The 23,842-nt window shown below is 45.3% G+C and overlaps 1 protein-coding gene across 10 annotated transcripts in view; it reads right to left on the bottom strand.

Annotated features, from left to right (window-relative positions):
* ANKRD6 (ankyrin repeat domain 6) overlaps positions 1-23,842 on the bottom strand; it is a 197,518-nt gene that overhangs the window by 25,030 nt on the left and 148,646 nt on the right. For 7 of the 10 annotated variants that reach the window (XM_039465511.2, XM_074397702.1, XM_039465515.2 and 4 more), the window contains 3 exons: positions 16,940-17,038; positions 8,702-8,800; positions 5,128-5,226 (listed from right to left, as the gene is read on the bottom strand). In XM_039465511.2, the coding sequence (XP_039321445.1) occupies positions 5,128-5,226; positions 8,702-8,800; positions 16,940-17,038 (297 nt within the window). Of the gene's footprint in view, positions 1-5,090; positions 5,227-8,701; positions 8,801-16,939; positions 17,039-23,842 lie in introns of those variants that run through there. The other 3 variants (XM_074397703.1, XM_074397701.1, XM_010333791.3) reach the window with 2 other exon arrangements.

Here is a 23,842-nt window from a genome sequence, read left to right on the forward strand (position 1 = left end):
TTTAAAAATAGAAATGAGTTTAATAAAAAATAGAGGAATACTGGACGTGGCCAGTTTACTTATCCCCCTTCTCTTCACCTTAGCTCCAACCAGCCCAGTTGGACCTTTTGTCTCACTTTACCTCCAAGCATAGGGAGGATTACCTGCCTGAGGTTCTAGCAGGCTCACTGGTTCTCAACCCTTGAATGCACATTGGAATCACCTGGGGAAGCTTTCAACCCATCACTGTGCACAGCCACACCCATTCTAGGGAATCTGATTTACTTGGCCTTGGGGGGTGGGTGTCCAGTGTCCCCATTTTAGCACCACATTCTGGGAAACCCCTTAGCCCAGGGCAAAGTGAAACAGTCCATCACCCCAGGCCTGGTCTTCAGGGTTTTTTGCTTTTTTTTTAAGTTTTGTTTTTTCTTCCCAGGAAGGGTCTAACGTGCAGCCAGGTGGAGAACCACTGCAAGCTTAGTTTCAGCAACACGGGGTCTGCCCAGGTTTTAAAGACTCTACTCTCAAGCTGTCTGCAAGTTATTGGCTTCATGGCAATCATTAAATACATGCTGAATAAATGAGTGAAGTGAAAGAAATCTGACGCCTCTAGAAATAGATCATATCAAACCTTATTTTGCCGCATCAATGATGCAGAAAAGCATTTACATCAAGAAAATTAAAAACCATAGGTTTGGATAAACCAATTGTGGCAGATACACACAATGGAATACTACTCAGCAATAAAGAGGCGTGATCCATTATGCTGAGTGAAAGAAGCCACACACAGAAGGCTGCATACTATATGATTACATTTTTTTTTTTTTTTTTGAGACGGAGTTTCGCTCTTGTTACCCAGGCTGGAGTGCAATGGCGCGATCTCGGCTCACCGCAACCTCCGCCTCCTGGGTTCAGGCAATTCTCCTGCCTCAGCCTCCTGAGTAGCTGGGATTATAGGCACACACCACCATGCCCAGCTAATTTTTTGTATTTTTAGTAGAGACGGGGTTTCACCATGTTGACCAGGTTGGTCTCGATCTCTCAACCTCGTGATCCACCCGCCTCGGCCTCCCAAAGTGCTGGGATTACAGGCTTGAGCCACCGCGCCTGGCCTATATGATTACATTTATATGACATTTGTGAAAAAGCAAAAGAGATCCGTGGTTGGCTGGAGCTGGGAGAGGGTGACTGGGGGCTGCCACCAGAGGGCGCAAAGGAACTTTCTGGGGCAATGGAAGCATTCTATATCTTATAGTGGTGGTGACACAACGGCATACATTTGTCACAACACACAGAACAGCATGACTTCATACCTATATCTCAAAACCTGACATTAGAAAATGTGACCTAGGGTAGATATATGTGTAGCAGGCGTTTTCCCCCACCCTGAGTAGTGGGTACTGATTTCCCAAACAGAAGCTGCTATATTTGCTGAATAAGATCTTTCCAGAGGCTATGGCTGGTGCAGAATGTTCCTCTCTCTGGGATGCATGAGCTTCCTGACCTGTCCTTCTGAAGCCATTTTATCTACACAGAAAGAATTTGTGGCTTTCCATGATATTTTTAGGGCCCTCCATGGGATAGAAGGCAGTATAGTGGAAGACTGACCCGAGCTAGTTCAGAGCTCTAATTATGTCATCAAGAAATCAGGTATCTTAGTCAGGGACTCTACTGGCTCCCAGCTTAGGCATACTTATCCATTAATTGAGACCACTTGCTTCTCAGAGTTGGCATTTTAATAATGTGATTACAGGCTGGGCGTGGTGACTCAAACCTGCAATCCCAGCACTTTGGAAGGCCAAGGCGAGCAGATCACCTGAGATTGGGAGTTCAAAAACAGTCTGGCCAACATGGTGAAACCTGGTCTCTAGTAAAAATAAAAAAATTAGCTGGGCATGATGGCAGGTGCCTGTAATCCCAGCTACTTGAGAGGGTAAGGCAGGAGAATCACTTGAATCTGAGAGGCAAAGGTTGCAGTGAGCAACTATTGAGCCATTGCACTCTAGCCTGGGTGACAAGAGTGAAACTCCATCTCAAAAAAAAAAAAAGTGATTATACACCACCAACTCCTGTTCCAGACCATGTGCACTTTGAAGAAATGGGCAGCCACCCACCTGCTGAGCAGCGAGCCAGGCACTACCAGCAGTATTACCATGCATAGCTCGCTGCTCTCCCTCAAGCTTTTGACCCATGAGGGAACCATGAAAAACATGAACTAGGAAATGACAGCACAAAGCTGCATGTGGTGCCAAGGGACAGCTGTGGAAGCAGCCCCATGGGCCTTTGGAGGGAGAGGACCTGAGGCCAGGTTGGAGGTCTACCAGCAGGAATGAGGAGCAGGCCAGTGAGGGCACAGGAGGCCCTCTCAGGGAAAGGAGCTGAGAGGAGCTCCAGAGGTGGGCTGGGAGAGCCTTATAGACAGTGTCGGGCAGAAGCTTTACAGGAAGGTTGCTGAGCAGAGGAAGAGCAGGATGAAAGAAGGGACTAGACTTGAGCCTGCCAATCTACTTGAGGCTTCTGAAATAATCAAGGGAATGCTTACAAATGAGCATGGAAAGAGGAACAGGTGTGAGACTTGAGGATGTCCTAAGATGTGATGAGAGACTGGAGAGGAGACAGATGAAAATAAGGGAGGCGTGGCTTGCTTAACTATGCTCTCTAATAAACCAATGAAAAGGCAGTGAGAGCCAGAAAATTTACCAAAAGGCAAAGCCACTGAGGTGGGTTCTCTTGCTCCCACAGAGATTACGTTCACAAAGGCATTTTAGGTTGTCATTTCTATTTCCTGCAGCATGCAAGGTCCAGAGAAGTCACTTCATTGATGGGATATTTTCTATAGGTTGATTCGCCTAACATTGCTATTGAAGATCTTGTATGTAGATGTGTATGTAGATCTTGTATGTAGGTGTCATAAGCTAGAGATACTATGGTTTCAGATTTGACTTGGCCATGAAATAAACTGTACTTACTGTGTGTGTGTGTGTGTGTGTGTGTGTGTGTGTGTCCCCGTATTAGAGCGGCTACTTACTGCTGCCCATGGTCCCCAGGCTATTGCCATCCAAAATCCCATTCTAGCCCACCTCATTCATTATCCCACCACTATTAGCTGAAGCTACCACCCTGTGATGTGCCAGTGCATTGTGGGAAATTCAGGCCCCTTTAAACCCCTGCTACAGACCCAATCTGGCCATCCAGGGACAGAAAAGATGGCAAGCCCTTTTATGACCCTTCTTACCTCAGCTGCAAATATCTTCAGAGTACTGATAATGCTTTTTTAATTTTAAAATAAATGTCTTGGCTGGGTGCGGTGGCTCATGCTTATAATCCCAGCACTTTGGGAGACCGAGACGGGAGGATCATGAAGTCAGGAGTTCCAGATCATCCTGGACAACATGGTGAAATCCCATCTCTACTAAAAATACAAAAATTAGCCAGGTGTGGTGGCAAATGCTTGTAATTCCAGCTACTCTGGAGGCTGAGACAGGAGAATTGCTTGAACTCATGAAGTGGAGGTTGCAATGAGCAGAGATCACACCATTGCACTTCAGCCTGGGTGACAGAGCGAGACTCTGTCTCAAAAAAAGAAGTCTCCCAATTATAAAAGAAATAATGGGTTCATTTTGGAAAATTTGGGAAAGGTACATGAATAAAAATCAATCTTAGCTTCAATTCCCAGAGATAACCACTCTTAATATTCTGATGATATCCTTCTGTGCTTAAATTTTTAAATATCCAAATTATATTAAGCACTGGGACATGTACTAGATATGATCTTATATCTCTGTCATGTTCATGTTATTTAACAATGGAAAGCATTATCTTCAAAACTATGATTTTAATATTAATTATATTCCACTATACGAATGAACCATAATTCTAAGTCTCCCTCTCCATATTTAAAAAATATCATAACTACTGCTGTCATGAATGTCTTTGTGGGTAAAATTTTACTGGTTTTATTGCTTATTTTTCTTATTTTCCATATTTCCTTTTAATAGGTTTCATTACTTTTTTAGGATGGAGTCCCAGAAGGTAGGTACCGAGTAAAAAGGACCTTTTTTTTTGAGATGGAGTCTTGCTCTGTGACCCACGCTGGAAGTATAGTGGCACGATCTCAGCTCATTGCAACCTCTGCCTACTGAGTTCAAGCGATTCTAGTGTCTCAGCCTCCCAAGTAGCTTGGATGACAGGCATGCACCATCACACTCAGTTAATTTTTTTGTATTTTTAGTAGAAACAAGGTTTCAAGATGTTGGCCAGGCTGATCTCCAACACCTGGTCTCAAGTGATTCACCTGCTTCAGTCTCCTAAAAGTTTGGGATTACAGGTATAAGCCACCACACCTGGCAAAAAAAGGACCTCTCCCCCTTCCTTCCCCTGAGACAGTCTTGGTCTGTGCCCAGGCTGGAGTGCAGTGGTGCAATCTCGGCACACTGTGACCTCTGCCTCCCGAGTTCAAGTGATTCTCCTTCCTCGGGCTCCCAAGTAGCTGGGACTACAGATAGGCACAAGCCACCATTCCTGGATAATTTTTGTATTTTTACTAGAGATGGGGTTTCACTATGTTGACCAGGCTGATCTTAAATTCTTGACTTCAGGTGATCTGCCTGCCTAGGCCTCCCAAAGTACTGGGATTACAGGTATGAGCCACCACGCCTGTCAAAAAGGAACCAATTTTAACACTCCTGATTTGTTTTGCCAAATTGTCTCCCAAAGGTGGCTGTTTGTATCACACTCTCCCAGCAGCATCTGGGTAAGCTCACTTTACTAATTTTGGGTACTAGCATTTTAAAGCTACAAATTTATATTAAGTTCTTTTGCTGATATTTTTTAATGCCAACTCCATTGCTAAATTTTTGAATACAAAGAAACTACAGAACAATAATTGCATGTAGATTCCCAGCAGCAGTCAGGGACCTCTCACATGAGCAGGGTTTTGGTGCTGTTAGTGGGCCTGCTCCTGACCTGGGACATCAGTCAGCTTCTAGCCTTTTCTGCAAATGAAACTTCTGGGTCAAATGGACCTTCAGGTTCCTCGTGCCCCTCTGGGCTCCCACTTTTCTCACTGGAAGAAGGTTCCCACAAGGGGAGAAACCCACAGCCATCCTCACCTGTGAATGAGGCATTCTAGCACCTGCCAGGCCTCACCTTGTTCTTGGCAAGCACATTGGCTCCTGCTTTAACGAGCAGCTTGGCTGACTGGCTGAAACCATGCCAGGATGCTTCATGCAAGGCTGTATTCCCATCCTAAGGAAGACACACAGGTGGGAAAGGCACATTACCCAAGACTAATTCTTCTCATCATGATCAATACATGACAGTGGATTTTTACTAAACACCAGAAGGCCTTTCTCAATTGAACTTTCTCATCTGAGCCACAGACTACAGAAGATGATTTGAGTGGTTAGTCTCTCCATTCTCCCAGAAATGTTACATAGTAAGAGCCATTCTAGATGCACAGAAGAGAAATGAACCCATGACGAACCATGGATGACTGTTCATAAGACATTAGGGGTTAAGTCTCTTTAAGAACCCCAGTTGAAAAAGGCTCCAGGCCCCATCCACAGCTCTCGTTTAACAGAAAGCAACATCAGGATGGCATGCCGTCTGTTCCTTCCCACCTCCACCACACTTAAGAGTCTGCTCTGCTCTTGGCATCAGAGAGAACCCTGCAAAGGTCAGGCAAAGGAAGAGCCCAGCCTTGTAAGATTCAGGGGCCTGACAGGTTCCTCTACCACTGTTCACCAAAACTTAATCTCACCCACCACCTTAATCCAAAAGCCTCAGGGCCCCCAACAAATAATGAGCAAGGATTGAGGAAACAGTGATTTGGAAATAAAACTAACAAGTATCCTCAATGTGTGGCTTTTATTTTTTGAGAGACAGTCTCACTCTCTGTCACCTAGAGTGGAGTGCAGTGGTGCAATCTCAGCTCACTTCAACTTCTGCCTTGAGTTCAAACGATTCTCCTGCCTCAGCCTCCCAAGTAGCTGGGATTACAGGCATGCACCACTACGCCTGGCTAATTTTTGTATTTTTAGTAGAAACAGGGTTTCACCATGTTCCCTAGGCTGGTCTCGAACTCCTGACCTCAAGTGATCCACCCACCTTGGCTTCCCATGGTACTGGGATTACAGGTGTGAGCCACTGTACCCAGCCTAATGTGTGGCTTTTTTTTTCTTTTCTTTTCTTAAACGTTACATGTAATGTGTGGCTTTTAAATAAAAATCATTTAATGAATATAGCTCATATTTGCTTAGTTTACTATTTTAAACAAAGAACTATCATTAAGTGCAATGAACTGAGTGGGGTGGGGGCAGGAAGGCAAGGGTTACAGGAAGGGCGGAGCCTGGAGAGGGAAGGATGCCTGGCAACAGCTGGGGCCAGTGCAGGTGCACTCTCCAATTACATCCAGGTTCTGGCTTAGGCTTTAACTCAACCACATTCATGCCCCTGGAAACAACTAAAAATAAAGGCCTGGCCAGGTGCGGTGGCTCATGCGTGTAATCCCAGCACTTTGGGAAGCCAAGGCAGGTGGATCACCTGAGGTTGGGAGTTCAAGATCATCCAGATTAACATGGAGAAACCCTCTCTCTACTAAAAATAGAAAACTAGCTGGGCGTGGTGGCACATGCCTGTAATCCCAGCTACTTGGGAGACTGAGGCAGGAGAATCGCTTGAACCTCGGAGTCCGAGGTTGCAGTGAGCCAAGATCATGGCATTGCACCCCAGCCTGGGCAAGAAGAGTGAAACTCCATCCCTAAATAAATAAAAAATAAAGGCCTAACGCAGTTGACATCCACAAAGGGAAGTCTAGGATCTCAAAGGCCAGAGGATGAGGTGGTTGCTAGGAACTGTATTGGCGATGTGTGGCTTGGACAGTGGGACTGACTGCAGAAGGAGGAAGCCAAAGGAAAGGGGGATGCAGGGCAGGGGGCACAGGGTGTGGGGCTTCTGTGTGCTGGCAATGAGCTGCTTTTTGAGCTGGCTGCTCACACAGGTGTGTTCCACTAGTGAAATTCATCAAGCTGCACACTTACTTGTCCATTTTTCTGTATGTATATTATATTTTAATGAAGTTTTTTTTTTTTTTTTTTTTTTTTTTTTGAGACGGAGTTTCGCTCGTTACCCAGGCTGGAGTGCAATGGTGCGATCTTGGCTCACTGCAACCTCCGCCTCCTGGGTTCAGGCAATTCTCCTGCCTCAGCCTCCTGAGTAGCTGGGATTACAGGCACACGCCACCATGCCCAGCTAATTTTTTATATGTTTAGTAGAGATGGGGTTTCACCATGTTGGCCTGGATGGTCTCGATCTCTTAACCTCGTGATCCACCCGCCTCAGCCTCCTAAAGTGCTGGGATTACAGGCTTGAGCCACCGCGCCTGGCTAATGAAGTTATTTTTAAAAAGTAAAGCAAGAGTTCTTCCCAGCATAGCCTCTTTTTTTTTTTTTTTTTTGAGACGGAGTTTCGCTCTTGTTACCCAGGCTGGAGTGCAACACCCAATGGCGCGATCTCGGCTTTCCGCAACCTCCGCCTCCTGGGTTCAGGCAATTCTCCTGCCTCAGCCTCCTGAGTAGCTTGGATTACAGGCATATGCCACCATGCCCAGCTACTTTTTTGTATTTTTAGTAGAGACGGGGTTTCACCATGTTGACCAGGATGGTCTCGATCTCTTGACCTCGTGATCCACCCGCCTCGGCCTCCCAAAGTGCTGGGATTACAGGCTTGAGCCACCGCGCCCGGCCCGCCTCTTTTTAAAAAAAAAAAAAAGTAAGCAGAGGCTGAATTATACTTAATTGTGAAGTTTTGTGTTTTAAGATTGTTTGAAAATTTAAGATCAAGTTAATATGTAAGAAGTCTCTCACTCTGTCATCCAGGCTGGAATGCAATGATGCGATCACGGCTCACTGGAGTGTCAACCTCCTGAGCTCAATCCTCCCATCTCAGCCTCCTGAGTAGCTGGGACTACTGGTGTGTACCACCATGACTTGCTAATATACATTTTTTTAATTTTCAAATTTTTTGTGGAGGCAGTGGTTTGCTATGTTGACTAAGCTGGTCTCGAAGTCCTGGCCTGAAACAATCCTCCCACCTTAGCCTACCAGAGTGCTGGGATTATAGGCATGAGCCACTGTGCTTGGCCTAATGGAGCTTACTTTTTTTCCTGCAGTATAGTTTGAAGAAATTAACTTGCTCACTTACCTAAGAAAGTAAACAGAAAGTCTGGGGGCACATCCCTTGTCCCCACTCCCACCCAGGCCTACATAGGTCCTTATTTCTAGATTTTTTTCTTTACCATTTAAGATGTATGTGGTTGTCACTGGTGTCATGGAATAAGGAAAAACATTTTTAAAAAAATAAAATTGGCAGCTGGGTGCAGTGGCTCATGCCTGTAATCCCAGCACTTTGGGAGGCCGAGGTAGGAGGAATGCTTGAGCCCAGAGTTCCAGGTACAGTGAGCTATGATCATGCCACTGCACTCCAGCCTGGGCAACAGAGTGAGACTCTCTCAAAAAAGAAGAAGGAAAAAAAAAAATACAATTGTCTGGGATACCAGATAGTGTTTCAAAGGAATTTGGGGCTGATTTCATCATGTTAAATCCTAAGTGGAAAGACGGGAACGATAATATGGCAAGGACTCAAAAGTTTCCAGAGTGGGCTCCTCCCTCGAGCCACTGACTTCCCTCGCCTTGGGGAGTAACTAAGCTCAGTGTACACTCACCTTGTCTTGTCTGTCCAGGGCACACCCCTCATGGATGAGTGCAGAGATGATCTCCGTGTTCCCCACCACCGTGGCCCGGTGCAAGGCAGTCTGGTCCCCCTGCAAAGTGACATAAGGCAGGAACAGCAGTCAGCTCCCCTGCACTCCCTTGCATTACTCACTTGACACCTGGACACAAGGACCCCTCCTGTCCCCACATAGAGCAGAGTGGTTATTTGCAGAAGGGCTTGGTTATCACAGGCAAGGTGGGCTTTGTGGTCTTGTTAGTAGACAACGCATGCTGGCAGAGCAATTTTGTTCACAAACTAAGAGAGAAACATTAAGCCAACAGCAAGAATAGCCCTTGGCCACAGAGCTGACCTCAGAATGAGGGTCAGGCTCTCACCTTCCATCCAGGACACATGATTGTCACAGGTGTGAAGAGTGGGTGTGGGGGCAGGTGTGTGCTATGCAATTAAAGCAGCAATGCCTGGAATCTCTACTGCCTGCCAAGTTCCCAGCTTGCAGGGGAACCACTGTCCAGCTCTGTCAGTTAGCAGCACTCATGATTTGATGCCAAGCATGTCATTTGTTCATTGACTTGTACTAGTCAAGAGCAATGCAAGGGTTTGCCCTATTTCATCTGAGAACTCCAGGGACGGCAGCTATCACTGCATATTTCTAAGAAGCCTCTTCAGAGATTTCATGACAACATCCTCACTGATTTATGCTGCATTCTGAACCCTTTTCTCTGTGATTGGATTCCTGGGATTACCAGACGTTTTTCTCCTTTAGGCGCCAAAGGGAACTTGACTCTTTTCCTAATTGCAGTTGAGTGAAGGATGAAACACTCCCAGAGGTAAGCAGGTCAAGACTGTAACAGGAGAGTTCTGAAGTCTCTAAGTACCCTTTATCTCTGACAGGTCCTCAGGAAGCTAAGTTAAGGCAAATCAAGCTGAGCCTGTGTTCCAGGCTTCAAAGGGAGGTGGGGTGGGCAGTGTGGAAATGCTCTAGTGGAAAAAGTAATGAGCATGAGACAAGGGGTCAGGAGGCCGGTGTTGTGCACAGCTTGCTAGAAGCCTGTCACCCTGCTGGACCTCAGGTGTGTCACCTATAAAAGGAGGGGGTGCATGATCCCCAGGGTCCCTGCATTGCCTTCTTGGATTTTGTGATTTGGTTGGTCAGAGTCTTGTAAAGTTTCCTGGCAGAGCACCAGAGGGGCAAAGGAAACACTCTAGGGTATCCCTGGCCCTTGGCCCAGGAGAGGGCAGAAGCCATCACAAGATAAAACAGATTTTTTGTTTTTTTTTTTTTTTGAGACGGAGTTTCGCTCTTGTTACCCAGGCTGGAGTGCAATGGTGTGATCTCGGCTCACCGCAACCTCCGCCTCCTGGGTTCAGGCAATTCTCCTGCCTCAGCCTCCTGAGTAGCTGGGATTATAGGCACGCACCACCATGCCCAGCTAATTTTTTTTGTATTTTTAGTAGAGACGGGGTTTCACCATGTTGACCAGGTTGGTCTCGATCTCTCGACCTCGTGATCCACCCGCCTCGGCCTCCCAAAGTGCTGGGATTACAGGCTTGAGCCACCACGCCCGGCCAAGATAAAACAGATTTTTTAAAAGAAGGATGCACTGCTACCTATAAATAACCTTAATGAAATACTGATTCTACTTACTAAACTCCCCTGATATATAACAAACAACAATGCACATTAAAGGCATGTAATCTGAAATAAAGTTCTAAAGATGGATGGTGATGGTTGCACAACACTGTGAGTGTATTTAATGCCACTGAACCATATAGGTAAATATGTTCAGATGCTAAATTTAATGCTATGTATGTTTTATTACAATAAAAAACCAATCCTAGTTACAACTCAAAATTGCTTTCTTTTTTTTTTTTTTGAGACGGAGTTTTGCTCTTGTTGCCCAGGCTGGAGTGCAATGGCGCGATCTCGGCTCACCACAACCTCCGCCTCCTGGGTTCAGGCAATTCTCCTGCCTCAGCCTCCTGAGTAGCTGGGATTACAGGCACACGCCACCATGCCCAGCTAATTTTTAGTATTTTTAGTAGAGACAGGGTTTCACCATGTTGACCAGGATGGTGTCGATATCTTGACCTCGTGATCCACCCACCTCGGCCTCCCAAAGTGCTGGGATTACAGGTTTGAGCCACCGCGCCCGGCTCAAAATTGCTTTCTTAAGAGTCCCTTTAAAACTCCATGAGAGGATTTTTTCTCATTTTTCTTTTTATAATTTTTAATATTTTCCAGCTTTTTATATTTGACACGGATAACTTTTAGCAACCGGAAAAACGACTACTTATTGGAAGTCTGAGCAGAAACAATACTCCAGTAATGGGACTGTCCCTGTCACAGACTCTTTTCCCACTGTTCATTCATGGAAAGAAGAATTTCTGCAGTGAGAAGGTCAGGACATTGAGGACAGGTCACTGTCCTCAACATTGCCACCACTGACCCTCCCTTCAGCATCCTGAACTATTATTCCTGTTATTAATTAGGCTCAGGCTGGTTTTCTTCCCAGAGGTCTTATTCAAAGATAACCCTTGCTGTGGTTAAAAGAAGAATGTGGCTGCTGGGTCAGTGGCTGCAGGAGGTGGACTGTGCCATTGCACTGTCTACCTCAGACCTCTTAGAAAGTAGTTCTAGACAAGGAAACTAGTAATCATATGAGATACCGCCCAGGTCTCAACTTTTTGTTTTTGTTTTGAGACGGAGTCTCGCTCTATCGCCCAGGCTGGTGTGCACCACCTTGGCTCACTGAAACCTCCACCTCCCAAGTTCAAGTGATTCTTCTGCCTCAGCCTCCAGAGTAGCTGGGATTACAGGTACCTGCCACGACGCCTGGCTAAATATTTTTTTGTATTTTTAGTAGAGATGGAGTTTCACCATGTTGGCCAGGCTGGTCTTGAACTTCTGGCCTCAAGTGATCCACCTGCCTCAGCCTCCCTAAGTGTTGGGATTACAGGTGTGAGCCACCGTGCCCAGACCCGTCTCAACTTTTTAAAATTTCCATAAGATTTCCAAGACTTCCCATTTCTCTAGCAGAATGCTGATGGAGTTTCCCAAAATAGGCCTCTGGTGCAATTGATGATTACTGATCTGCTAACAAACAGTGCCCTTCTTAGCAAGAACCATGTAATTGCAGCTCACGCTTTCAGGGTAGTACTGACTTGGTTAGATTTCCACTTGTTACAGGCTTTTTAATATAACCACAAATTGCCTACACTCTAGCGCTCTCTGGACCAATAAAAACAACCTTTTTCCAGGATAAAACCTATCACTCTGTATTGTTCATGAAGTGTGAGCAACAAGCCCTGAGCATACAGGGTGAGTTAGCCACTCTTGCTGTATAAATTATTTCACGAAGGGCCTTCACTGGATGATAGGGCGCAGTCTAACATAAGCCTTGGTTTAGGTCAAATGTTTTTTATCATGTTTCATAAGCTGCCCTCTAAATTATGAGTTGAGGCATCTTTGGAGCCAGAATGGCACGTTATTTATTACTTGCTTTCATCATCAATCTACTGTGTTTGCTTCCTTTGAGACAACTTTCCTTTGTGAAACTTTAGCTCAATGCAAGCAGCTAAATCTAACTTTCAGTTCAGACCTTAGGTGGAAATTTCTAGACTAGCAAGATTCAGGAGATCTAATGACTTGGGTGAGGTTGCAGCAAGAACACAAATTGTCCTAAGCTGCTGGCACAGATAATCTCCTACACACCCCTTCCTCTGGGGGACCTTGTGGCTGTCCTACCTGTCGCCAGGCCATAGCACCCCCTCCAGCCGTCCTCTCAGACAGAGACCTCACTGAGACCCGGGTCAGATAAACAATGCTGTCACGCCAGGCTTGGCTTCTCCCTGCAGAAAGTGCCTGTCCTTGGCTGGACTGCTAGCTGTACTTACACTAGCTGGAATGGTTCTGGAGGACTGAGCAATACGCTTTCTTTGGCTTTGAAAAACCTACCCTTCTTAAGTCACCAAGATGAGAATTAAAGGCTCTGAGGGACACAAAACATAAACAAAGGCTGCCTCAGGTAATCATCTCAGATCTGTTCTTCCTTAGAATACAACACAATTTAGCACCCCTCAGTTGAAGCATGGTCAGTTACCTACAAATGGATTCTTTCCTCCTTTAAGATTAAATTTTTTTTTTTTTTGAGACGGAGTTTCGCTCTTGTTACCCAGGCTGGAGTGCAATGGTGCGATCTCGGCTCACCGCAACCTCCGCCTCCTGGGTTCAGGCAATTCTCCTGCCTCAGCCTCCTGAGTAGCTGAGATTATAGGCACGCGCCACCATGCCCAGCTAATTTTTTTTGTATTTTTAGTAGAGATGGGGTTTCACCATGTTGACCAGGTTGGTCTCGATCTCTCGACCTTGTGATCCACCCGCCTCGGCCTCCCAAAGTGCTGGGATTACAGGCTTGAGCCACTGCGCCCGGCCAGATTAAAATTTACTGTGGAAACATTTCCTCCTTGAAATAACACACAGAAGAACAAGATGTACCCTCAATACATACAAGTGGCTACTTTGACAGAATTTTTTTTTTTTTTTTTTTTTTTTGAGATGGATTCTCGCTCTGTCACCAGGCTGGAGTACAGTCGCAAGATCTCGGCTCACTACAATCTCCACCTCCCGGGTTCAAGGGATTCTCCTGTCTCAGCCTCCCAAGTAGCTGGGACTACTGGCGCAAGCCACCATGCCCAGCTAATTTTCGCATTTTTAGTAGAGACGAGGTTTCACCAAGTTGGTCAGGATGGTGTCGATCGCTTGACCTTGTGATCAGCCTGCCTCGTCCTCCCAAAGTGCTGGGATTACAGGTGTGAGCCACCATGCCCGGCCCTGACATGATTCTTATTTGTATATGATCTAAGTCAATCATGAAATTGCTAGGAAAAGGCAGAGAACTCTGAACAGCATTTACTCAATTATCTACTCAGTGAACATTCATTCATTCATTTTGAGACAGGGTCTCACTCTGTCACTTACATTAGAGTGCACTGGCATGATCTCGGCTCACTGCAACCTCCACCTCCCAGACTCAATCAATCTTCCCATTTCAGCCTCCTGAGTAGCTGGGACCACAGGCATTTGCCACCATGCCCAGCTAATTTTTAAAATTTTTTGTAGAGATGGAGTTTCGCCATATTGCCCAGCCTGGTCTCCAACTCCTGGGTTCAAGGGATCCTTCCTCTGTAGCCACCCAAAGCGCTGGGATTACAGGCATGAGCCACCACACCCAGCCTGAATATTTATTGACTAACTACTATGTGCCAGTCTAATTCCCTCATTTTACTGATTTTTATCTCATTTTGTTGATGTCTAATTCTCTCGTTTTATTGGTAAGCCTAGAACTCAGGGTAGCACACTTGGACCAGAAATCAAATTGTCAAGGTTCTTTGTACTCACTCCAAGCTGCCTTCAACTTGTGAAGTCATTAACCTTAAGACGGGCCTCAGAAAAGATCAGATGCGTCTGCGGGGTTGGAGCTGCCTCTTTTATAAAGTATAGCCACTGTAGCGGCCCAAGAAGTATTTGTTGAACGATTAACTACAAGAAGCAGAAGGAAAAATGCTGTGGCTGGAAACTTGAAGAGCCTGCCACCTTGCAGTTTGGCACTATGATTTGGAACACGTTGACCCATTTGCAAAGTACATGAACTGCCAGCTCTCAGTTCTTCTGGGACAGTGTTTCTGAGACAGTGTTTCTCACTTTGAGATTTTAAGAGCTTTAATGTCTATAAGGTCTAAATCTTTGTTTTGAAATACTGTTATTTTTCTTTCCTACATGGTGAAAAAAAGTGAGCATAGTGTTGGCAGATTCCAAGGCCACACTCATGGAAGAAATTCCAGTCATGCAAGGGGGCAGCGTGCCCCTCTTCGGGAGGAATCACACCCATGTGGCACAGGCAGACATACTGTAAGGAAGCTCAAGACAGGATACTGTACAAAGCAAGTTGCTGACCTCTTTTTCTCTCTCTGATCTTCTAGGGTCCTTCCTAACCTTCCCTCTGTGGTTTTTCTTATTTTTGTCTTCTTCCATGGCTTTCATTGTGGCCACAGCATCCTGGACTATTTCTGAGGCAGGGGCTATGTGACTGCTCATTGACCAATCAGAGATGGCATTAGCGCTCCAATGAGAGTTGACAGGATTGGCGGGAAGCAAGGGATAATTTGCTCCTGGAGTTGCATAATCTAAAGAACTGGTTTCCACAGGTTGAAATTCATAATAATCCCACTCCAAGCCACTGGAGGTCATTCTTCAACTAATTCTCAGTCCTTACCATGCCATAAATCAGTATCTGTAGAATATGAAGTTAGGAGTAAATTCTTCATAACATTAACATTCTCTGTTTCTACCCACCATCCAAGACAGGTAACTTCTGAAATTGATTTTTTCTAATAACTGATCTTCTAGATTCTTTAAAGGACACAATCAAGAGTTTTCTTCCTTGATTTCTTGCATGTATTTCAAGGCTGGTCATCAACAGCATGTTAAATACACAGAGAACAGGAATGGATCATATGCTGGCAAATGCGTTTTTTCAGAACTAGTGAAGGTCAATTCTACCTTCTCCAATTCTAACTGCTTCTTGTTGTGTGTGTGTGTTTTTTTTTTAATCTGGGAGAAGCAGTATATGCACTGTCTGTCTAGGACAAGGAAAAGATGCAAGAAAATAACTTCAATAAATAAAAGGGGATCTTTCTGTCTAAAAATAGAGCTGGCTTTTCTTCTGCTGATATGTCTTACTTTGGCTACCTAAAATAATTCTTGCCTGTTTCACGTCCTACCTTGCCTGGTATAAACAGCAGCAGTTCTAGCAAATTAGCAAGGCTTTTGCTGCATGAGAACACAGTGATACTTAGGGCCCAGGATGTGAGGCAGGGGTATCAAGTTGGAATGGGTTAGCATGCCCGGCATTTTGGCATTGCCACTGTGGCAAGCAAAGCCTTTAATTATATGAAGAGAAGACCAGATGCATCCCAACATGTTTGCACCAGTAACTCAATGTCCCACCTTTTCTGTGGTCAAGATATTTTCTCTCTCCTTGTATTTTTGCTCCTGTCATCTAAGAATATGATATAGTTGAGAATGTTATGATGGCCACAGTGCAAGAAAATAAAGTATTATGACCCAAGGTAGAAATCAACAGCTTAAGGCTAAATCAGCATTTTTTGAAAGTAACATCCTTGATGACCCAGCAGGTTCCAGAAATAACCAGAGATTTATGAAAGACACTGGATGGCCTTCTGGCCATGCATAAAACAGTCATATTTAGTTATTTTTTTGCAAATACTATCCTTCTCACTGTGTTTTTGCCAAGTTTTATGACATTATACACAGACCCAAAGAAGATTAGAAGCACTTGGGTAAACCACACTCTAGCACATCTGAAGGTCTGAAATTTGAATCACACTCTATAACTACAGTTATTAAAGGTGAATTTGGAAGAGGTTGTAAGTGCAAACATTCCAAGATTCTGCGTTCCCTACAAAACTACTTATTTTTTAAGAGTTCTACTACACGAATTAGTGTTGCGACCATTTCTAAAAATAGTTTTCAATTATACTATCAAAGGACCTTTTCCTAATAGTTGTTGGAGGACAATTTATATGGTCCTCTCTTAGAGAATCCACCTTCTCCAAAGACCCAATAGGGCAGCCCACTGTACTGCATGACTCCACCCCAGCCACTACTAACTCACTCAGGATTGGCCACTTGATGCCAGAGGAGCCAATCAGAGTCTATCTCTAGATAATCCGAATGCATATCTCCCCAACTTGAATAGCTCCTTTTCCATGTCATAGTCACTGACAGAGACATTAAGATAAGAAAAAAATTAAGTTTTTGACCCCCATTTTTCTCCAATGATAAATTTGGTCACTGACACACATTTCCAGTGGGTCTTGCCCATACTGATGTGCATGTGTGTGTCCCTTTATGCTGAGACCTGACACAGGCAAAAATGCCCTTTGAGGCATTTTTTATAATAGACAGGAAGTGAACCATGATGGAAGAACCACCCCATACTCCCAAACTCTAACTTGCTACTGAGAATGGGCCTTAGAGCAGGTCTTCAAGAGGAAGTTCTTGCTGCCACAGAGACAAAGATGCAGCTAAAATGTGCTGGGAGAGCATCTACTACCTTCCCATCTCATAGCTTACACTTTGTGGATTTCTAGCCAGACAAGCTCCCCTGCCAGACAAGCCCCTGATAGAATGATGGCTTCTACTCACATCGTCCTGGACATCAAGGTCGCAGCCAGCCTTCAGCAAGATCTGGACCACAGGAAGATGACCCTTATTGGCAGCAAGATGCAGGGGGGTCCGGCCATGCTGTGAATGTAAAACAAATAATGATTTCAGAGCAAGTCATCAAAACCACTCCCTTGGGAGACAGAGGCCCTAGAGCAAGGTTTGCACAGGGGCTTTCAGATGATCACTCCCTCCTGCCCCTTTGGATTGGCAGGAGATTCTTATGGGTTAACCAAAATTCAAGATTGTCTCAGTTAATCTTGGCTATTGTCATTGTAATCAATGAACAAGATATGCTCAAAATGTGAAGACTTCCTTTAGTGCATTATTTCTACTCTCCACTCATCAGACTATCAAGCAGCAAAATGAGCAGTTTTGTGCCTTCTCTTAATTTCTCACTGGTGCTACTAGTAAGGAATGATGAAGTAGCCATGATGAATCTGGGCAAGAGGTGGGAGAATAGCAAAAGGAGGCCTCCAGAAACAGTTCACTCTGGTACCATGCTATTATTGAGACATGTCCACCAACCAACTCAGCTCTGAGTCTATTTATTCAGATTGAGATGGACTCTGATTGGCTCCTCCTCCATCAGCCCCAGGAGTCCAGTTAGTAATACCTGAAAATTAAAACTGTTGATTGAACTGATTAGGAAAGGTTCTTTTTTTTTTTTTTTTTTTTGAGACAGAGTCTCACTCTCCCACCAGACTGAAGTGCAGTGGCATGATCTTGGCTCACTGGAACCTCTGCCTCCCAGACTCAAGGGATTCTCCTGCCTCAGCCTACTGAGAAGCTGGGATTACAGGCACACCCCAACTACCACCTAGCTAATTTTTATATTTTGAGTAGAGACAGGTTTCACCATGTTGGCCAGGCTGGTCTCGAACTCCTAACCTCAAATTATCTACCCAGCTTGGTCTCCCAAAGTGCTGGGATTACAGGCATGAGCCACCGTGCCTGGCTGGTTCTTCCACTTTTTAAAAACAAATTCTAGGCTGGGTGTGGTGGCTCACACCTATAATCCCAGCATTTTGGGAGGCTGAAATGGGAGGATCACTTGAAGCAAAGAGTTTGAGACCAGCCTCGGCAACACAGTAAGACCCCATTTTTACTAAAAAAAAAAAAAAAAAATTCTTTTCTAAAAAAATTAGCTGGGCATAGTGGCATGTGCCTGTAGTCCCAGCTACCTAGGAGACTGAGGTGAGAGGATCACTTGAGCCCAGGAGGTCAAGGCTGCAATGAACTGTGATTATACCACTGCACTCCAGCCTGGGCAACAGAGCAAGACCCTTCCTTAAAAAAACAAACAAAAACACTAAATTAAAATTACGAAGTATTTCAACCACTAAAAAATCTAAGTAATATTTTAACATTCACACACCTACCAACCATTTCAAGAAAACAGATAAATCATTAATATTTTTTGTGAACAACTCCTAGGTCTCATTTCTCTTCCATCCCCAGAGGTAACCACTCTTTCGAATTTGGTATTCATGATCCCTTTGCCTTTCACTATATTTTACTAACATGTTTGTAGCCAAGGACAATACTGGCTACAAACATTGTGTTGCTTGTTTCAAACCCTACATAAATAGCTTTTTTTCCCCCCTTTGAGACAGGGTCTCACTCTGCTGCCCAGGATGGAGTCAGTAGCACGATCATGGCTCACTGCAGCTTCAACCTCTTGGCTCAAGCGATTCTCCCACCTCAGCCTCCTGAGTAGCTGCAACCACAGGCATGTGCCACCATGCCCGGCCAATTTTTTCTATTTTTTGTAGAGATGGGGTTTTGTCATGTTGCTTAGGCTGGTCTTGAACTCCTGGGCTCAAGTGATCCACCTGCCTCAGCCACTCAAAGTGCTGGGATTGCAGATGTGAGCCACTGCGCCTGGCCTAATAGTTTTCAACTATACAATAAACTTGGCATTTTTTGTCTAACTTTATATTTTTGAGATATTTTTTCATGTTGTTCATGTGGTTTTGGTTTACTTATTATTTACTCATCCTCCTCCTGATGGGCATCCAGACTATTGCCAGGAGGTTGCAGAACACATTAGTGTGTTCCCCTCCTTCTGCACCTGAGTAGGCTTCTTAGCCCTGCTGCTGGGTCACAGAGAAGACCATTCCCTTCAACTGCCCTAAGCATGTTGGCTCCCAAGGTGCCACATCAAGGGTGACATCCAGAAGAAATAACACTTTTTGATGTAAATCAACTTCTATCCAGAGAACTGCCCTGCCAAATTCCTAATTCTCCAAATTCTGAGGCAAACATGTTTCCTTTGCTTTCCCCTACAGGTTTCACTGTGAAGAAACATTCAAATATCATTGAACCATGACCCCACCTAAGATCTTCACAAAGGCCTTTATTGATACTCTAGCAGGATAAACATTTATGATTTCAAGAAAAGCACCAGTTTGCCATGGGTAATGAGCCATGGAGGAAAACAGAGAAAACAGACAATAAAGGATCTTAATTTCTCCCCATGAAATGCGATCAAAGCACTAAGATGACTCTGGGAAGAGGTCAGAGCTTACTTTAATCACTTCCAAAAAGTGGGCTATAAAAAGCCTTCAGAAAAAGGCAGTGTCTGAGATGAAGAGTGATCTTTCTCTGATGGTGGCTGTGCTCAGTTATGTGCTCCCTAACCTTGATTCTTCCAATGAAATGTCCATAGCTGATCAGATAAGAGTGGCATGACCAGGTTCCAATGGCTGGGCCATCTGTCACCATGTATTCTTGTCGAGGACTTCTTAACACTGAATAAGTGCCCTTCACAAAGTTTCCTAAGACATTTTGAAACAGGAGAGTTTATCACATGTGAGGAGAGGTGTGTGCAATGAGGGAGGTGACATCATAAGTGCTTCTGGGCAGCTGGAAACTATAGACCAGCATGGAGGGAAGCTGTCTGTGGAGTCCAGAAAGGGGCCAACAGACCCAGGAGCACTTTTTAAAAAACTGAGATGGAGTCTCGCTCTGTCACCCAGGCTGAAGTGCAACCTCCGCCTCCTGAGTTCAAGCTATCCTCTCGCCTCAGCCTCACAAGTAACTGGGATTACAGGTGCCCGCCACCAGTCCCAGCTTATTTTTGTATTTTTAGTAGAGATGGGTTTCACAATGTTGGCCAGGCTGGTCTCAAACTCTGGACCTCAAGTGATCTTCCTGCCTCAGCCTCCAGTGCTGGGATTACAGGTGTGAGCCACATGCCCAGCAAGGGGTTCTTTACTGTGTTTCAAGAGATCCTCTTGCTGTGCTTGAGGTCCCAGATGACTGAGTACCTCCTGGTACTCTGACCATGGAATTCCCAGCTTCCAGAACTATGAGGAGCAAACGTGTGTTATTTAAACTACTTACTCGATGTTACCTTGTTAGAGAAGCCCAAATGGACTAAGATGGGTTCAAACAAGATCACTTCTGGGAGGGCACTTTATAAACTATAAATTACAAACAGGATGGGCCTGGATTGGAGGCACCTTTCTAATCCAAAATCAGCAAAGAACCACCCATGGAGACATGAAAAGCCAGAAGCATCAGCGCCTAGTTTGAATCCCAGCTCTGAGTAATAACACCTGTATCATTTGGTGCTTAATCCCCTAAACCAGGCATCCCCAAACTTTTTACACAGGGGGCCAGTTCACTGTCCCTCAGACTGTTGGAGGGCCGCCACATACTGTGCTCCTCTCACTGACCACCAATGAAAGAGGTGCCCCTTCCTGAAGTGCAGCGGGGGGCTGGATAAATGGCCTCAGGGGGCCGCATGCAGCCCGCGGGCCGTAGTTTGGGGACGCCTGCCCTAAACTAAGCCTGCTTTCTCATCTGTAAAATAGGAATAACCTCCACTGTCCACTCCACAGGCTTGGAATAAGGACAGGAGGTAACATACACCATCTAGCATGGGTTTCCCTTCCCTCCAGCTGTCCTTAGCCCCCACCCCAGAGGACACCCCAATCGTCCCCTCTCCTCTTCGACACTTTACACCTTTGCCTTCACAGATACAAGTAGGACATTTCCAATGTCAAGTGGATCTGGGTGAAGAGCTGGATCTCTTCTAACCAGAAGGGCTATGGCTGGAGAGTCCAGGTTTCCACCAGCCAGTCCTGACCCACTTGTCCACTTCCATTTTTGAAATGTAAACTGTGGTTCCCAGTCTCTGTGTCTCTTTTTGGAAGACATTCTTCAAGAACACCGTTCTCCAAATTATGACTTCTCTAATGATCCAGCAATGCTCCTGACCTCCCACAGTACTCAGGCTCCCTGTCAGGAAACTGCCACAGGTTCTAGGATGGCTCCGCCCCTCTGAGGAAGTGTGACATCCTGAGAGCTTCAGGAGCTGAACTACAACAGTGGCCAGGGGCTTTCTGAGGAGGGTCTGTGTTCCCTGCACATGTGTGACTCCTTTTCTGGCATCTGGTGAAAGTACTGCAATAGCAAAGGCAGTAGTTGGTTTCCTGTAAAAGCTGAAGCTGTCTCCTCTGTCCCTGGTGCTTTCCTAGTACAAGACCTACCTCTTAAACACACACTACCTGCTAAAGGAGAAAAGAAAGAAAGCAGCAGACATGCACTTGATTTTCCAGAACATTCTGTAGTAAATAGCAATCAAAATAGAGCCCCTTGGAGAAGAGGCTGCCCCTATCCAGCACACAGGAATGCTCCCAGGCATGTCTGACTAATGGAAAGGCTGGAACCCCACTAAAGGTAAGGGAGCAAGTAAAAACTGATCCTCAGTGGCTGCTTTGAATAACTTAGACTTAAGGATGCAACTACTCTCATTTCCATTTCCGTGTCCCCTGGACTGGCCACTGAAAGAAATGGGAACAGGAAAAAAGACCATGTATTATGAATGATAAGCAGTTTGAGCTGGGCAAGGTTTGCACCTGTAATCCCAGCACTTCAGGAGGCCAAGGAAGGTAGGTGGATTGCTTGAGCACAGGAGTTCTTCAGCCTGGGCAACGTGGCAAAACCCCATCTCTACCCAAAAATACAAAAATCAGCTGAACATCATTTGTGTGCCCAGCTAATCAGGAGGTGAAGGAGGATGGATGAATTGAGCCAGGGAAATCAAGACTGCAGTGAGCTGTGATTGCACCATCGCACTCCAGTCTGGGTGACAGAATGAGACACTGTCTCTCAAAAAAAAAAAAAAAAAAAAGAAGAAGAAGAAGAAGTTTTAAAGCATCAATTTGCCCTGGGTCCTACCCATTATCCTCAAAGATCAGTTCAGCATAACTCAACCCAGGCCCTGGTGAGCCCAATAATGATGCGGGCAGAGCAAGAGACAGCAGGAGCCAGCATTTATTGAACGCTTCGGTCCATTTATTGCATAGAAGGCACTATCTTAAGAATTTTATACGTGTTAGCTCATTCTATCCTCCCAATTATCCTATGAGGTAGACACTATTAATGAGCCCATTTTATAGATAAGGAAACAAGCATGGGAAACTCTGTCACTTGTTCTAAGTTATATAGCAGGTAACTGGAGTCTGGAGTCTGGATCCACGCCTTAAGCCATTTGAGCCCAGCTGCATGCTCTTCCCCACCACTCTGCGTGCTGCCCTGGTTGTGCTGGGAGTGGGAGTAGGAGTGAAGTTCTTCCCTGGCAGAGCGGGTGCTTCATGTCTCACCCGTAGGACGCTCCCAAGTTCTTGGGTGTTGTACCTCAGCCCAGCCACTAACCTCTGGGGCTTGTTTAAAAATAACCTGATTTCTTTAAAATTTCAAGGACAAGGAGAGAAATTTTCTATTTTCTCTGCATCTGGCTTTCCCGGGGAGGTTGCTCTGTTATCATCTCTCTGTATTGGTACGTGAGCCTCTCCCTACAGAGTCTCTAATCAACTTGCTGCGGTAAGGCCCAGGCACCAGTTTTTATACAATCTCCTCAGGTGACTCTAATGTGTGACCTGTTTGAGAACCACAGGATGGAATCAGGAGGGGCCAGGACAAACCCTCCCTGGATAGCTACAGGCCCTTAGGCTAAACCTGCCCTTCAGGGCTGCCCCAGCAAGGGCCATACCTCTTTTACATTCTTCATGATGCTCTCCTCTGCCTGTCAATAAAAAACACCTAAAATACTGCCTTGCCACAACCTATAGCTTCCCAGATCTTTAAAGAGTATATAAGCAATGTAATGACATTACTAAACATGTGTAAAATAATATCTTTATAATTCTACAACCCAATACAACCATTATCATTTTTATCCTATTTTTTCAGTACATCTCCAGATGCGGCTGGAGGTTACAAACCACTGCCTTCAATCCTTTAAAGGTGTTGGTGTCTCCAAGGGGCCCTGGAATCAGGCTGGCCCATTTGAGGCCAGCAGGGGTAAGGAGAAGAGGCAGTGTACGCCCCAACCTCCTGCATCTCCCTCTGATCCAATCAGGAAGAGGCACAGACTCAGGGCCTCACTTCCAGGGAACTGAATCAAAGGGCCTTGAGATGTTGCCAAGCAACAACCACAAAAATGTGGCTCCACTGTCAATACCGCTGGAGCACTGGCCTGGGATGATGATTTGTTCAGGCAGGTTGAGCCCTGTGGACCTGGACTCCAGCATAACTGCTGCGTGGGAACATCAGAGCGACTCCCATTCCAGCAAGCAAGCCATAAATTACATGAACAGGTTATCACAATGATGCACAAAATGAAACGGTCCCTGCTATTCACTCTGAGGAGGCCAACTCCCAGTTGGGAGTGGGACCCTTCCAGCAGGATAATTCCCATTAAGACAATGATCTCCCACCAGTGAGGATGACAAGGGAGCCCAGCCAAAGGTAATCAGCTTAAAAGAAACCTTGAAAGGAAGTGGAGGTGTTTTTGTTCCCAGCAGGTGTCAGATTGGTGTTCAGTTTCCTTCCTGGACTCTCCAGGCAGACCAAGGTGTTACACTAGAAATA

The sequence above is a fragment of the Saimiri boliviensis genome, chromosome 4 (assembly GCF_048565385.1).
Source record: "Saimiri boliviensis isolate mSaiBol1 chromosome 4, mSaiBol1.pri, whole genome shotgun sequence".
NCBI lineage: Eukaryota > Metazoa > Chordata > Mammalia > Primates > Cebidae > Saimiri > Saimiri boliviensis.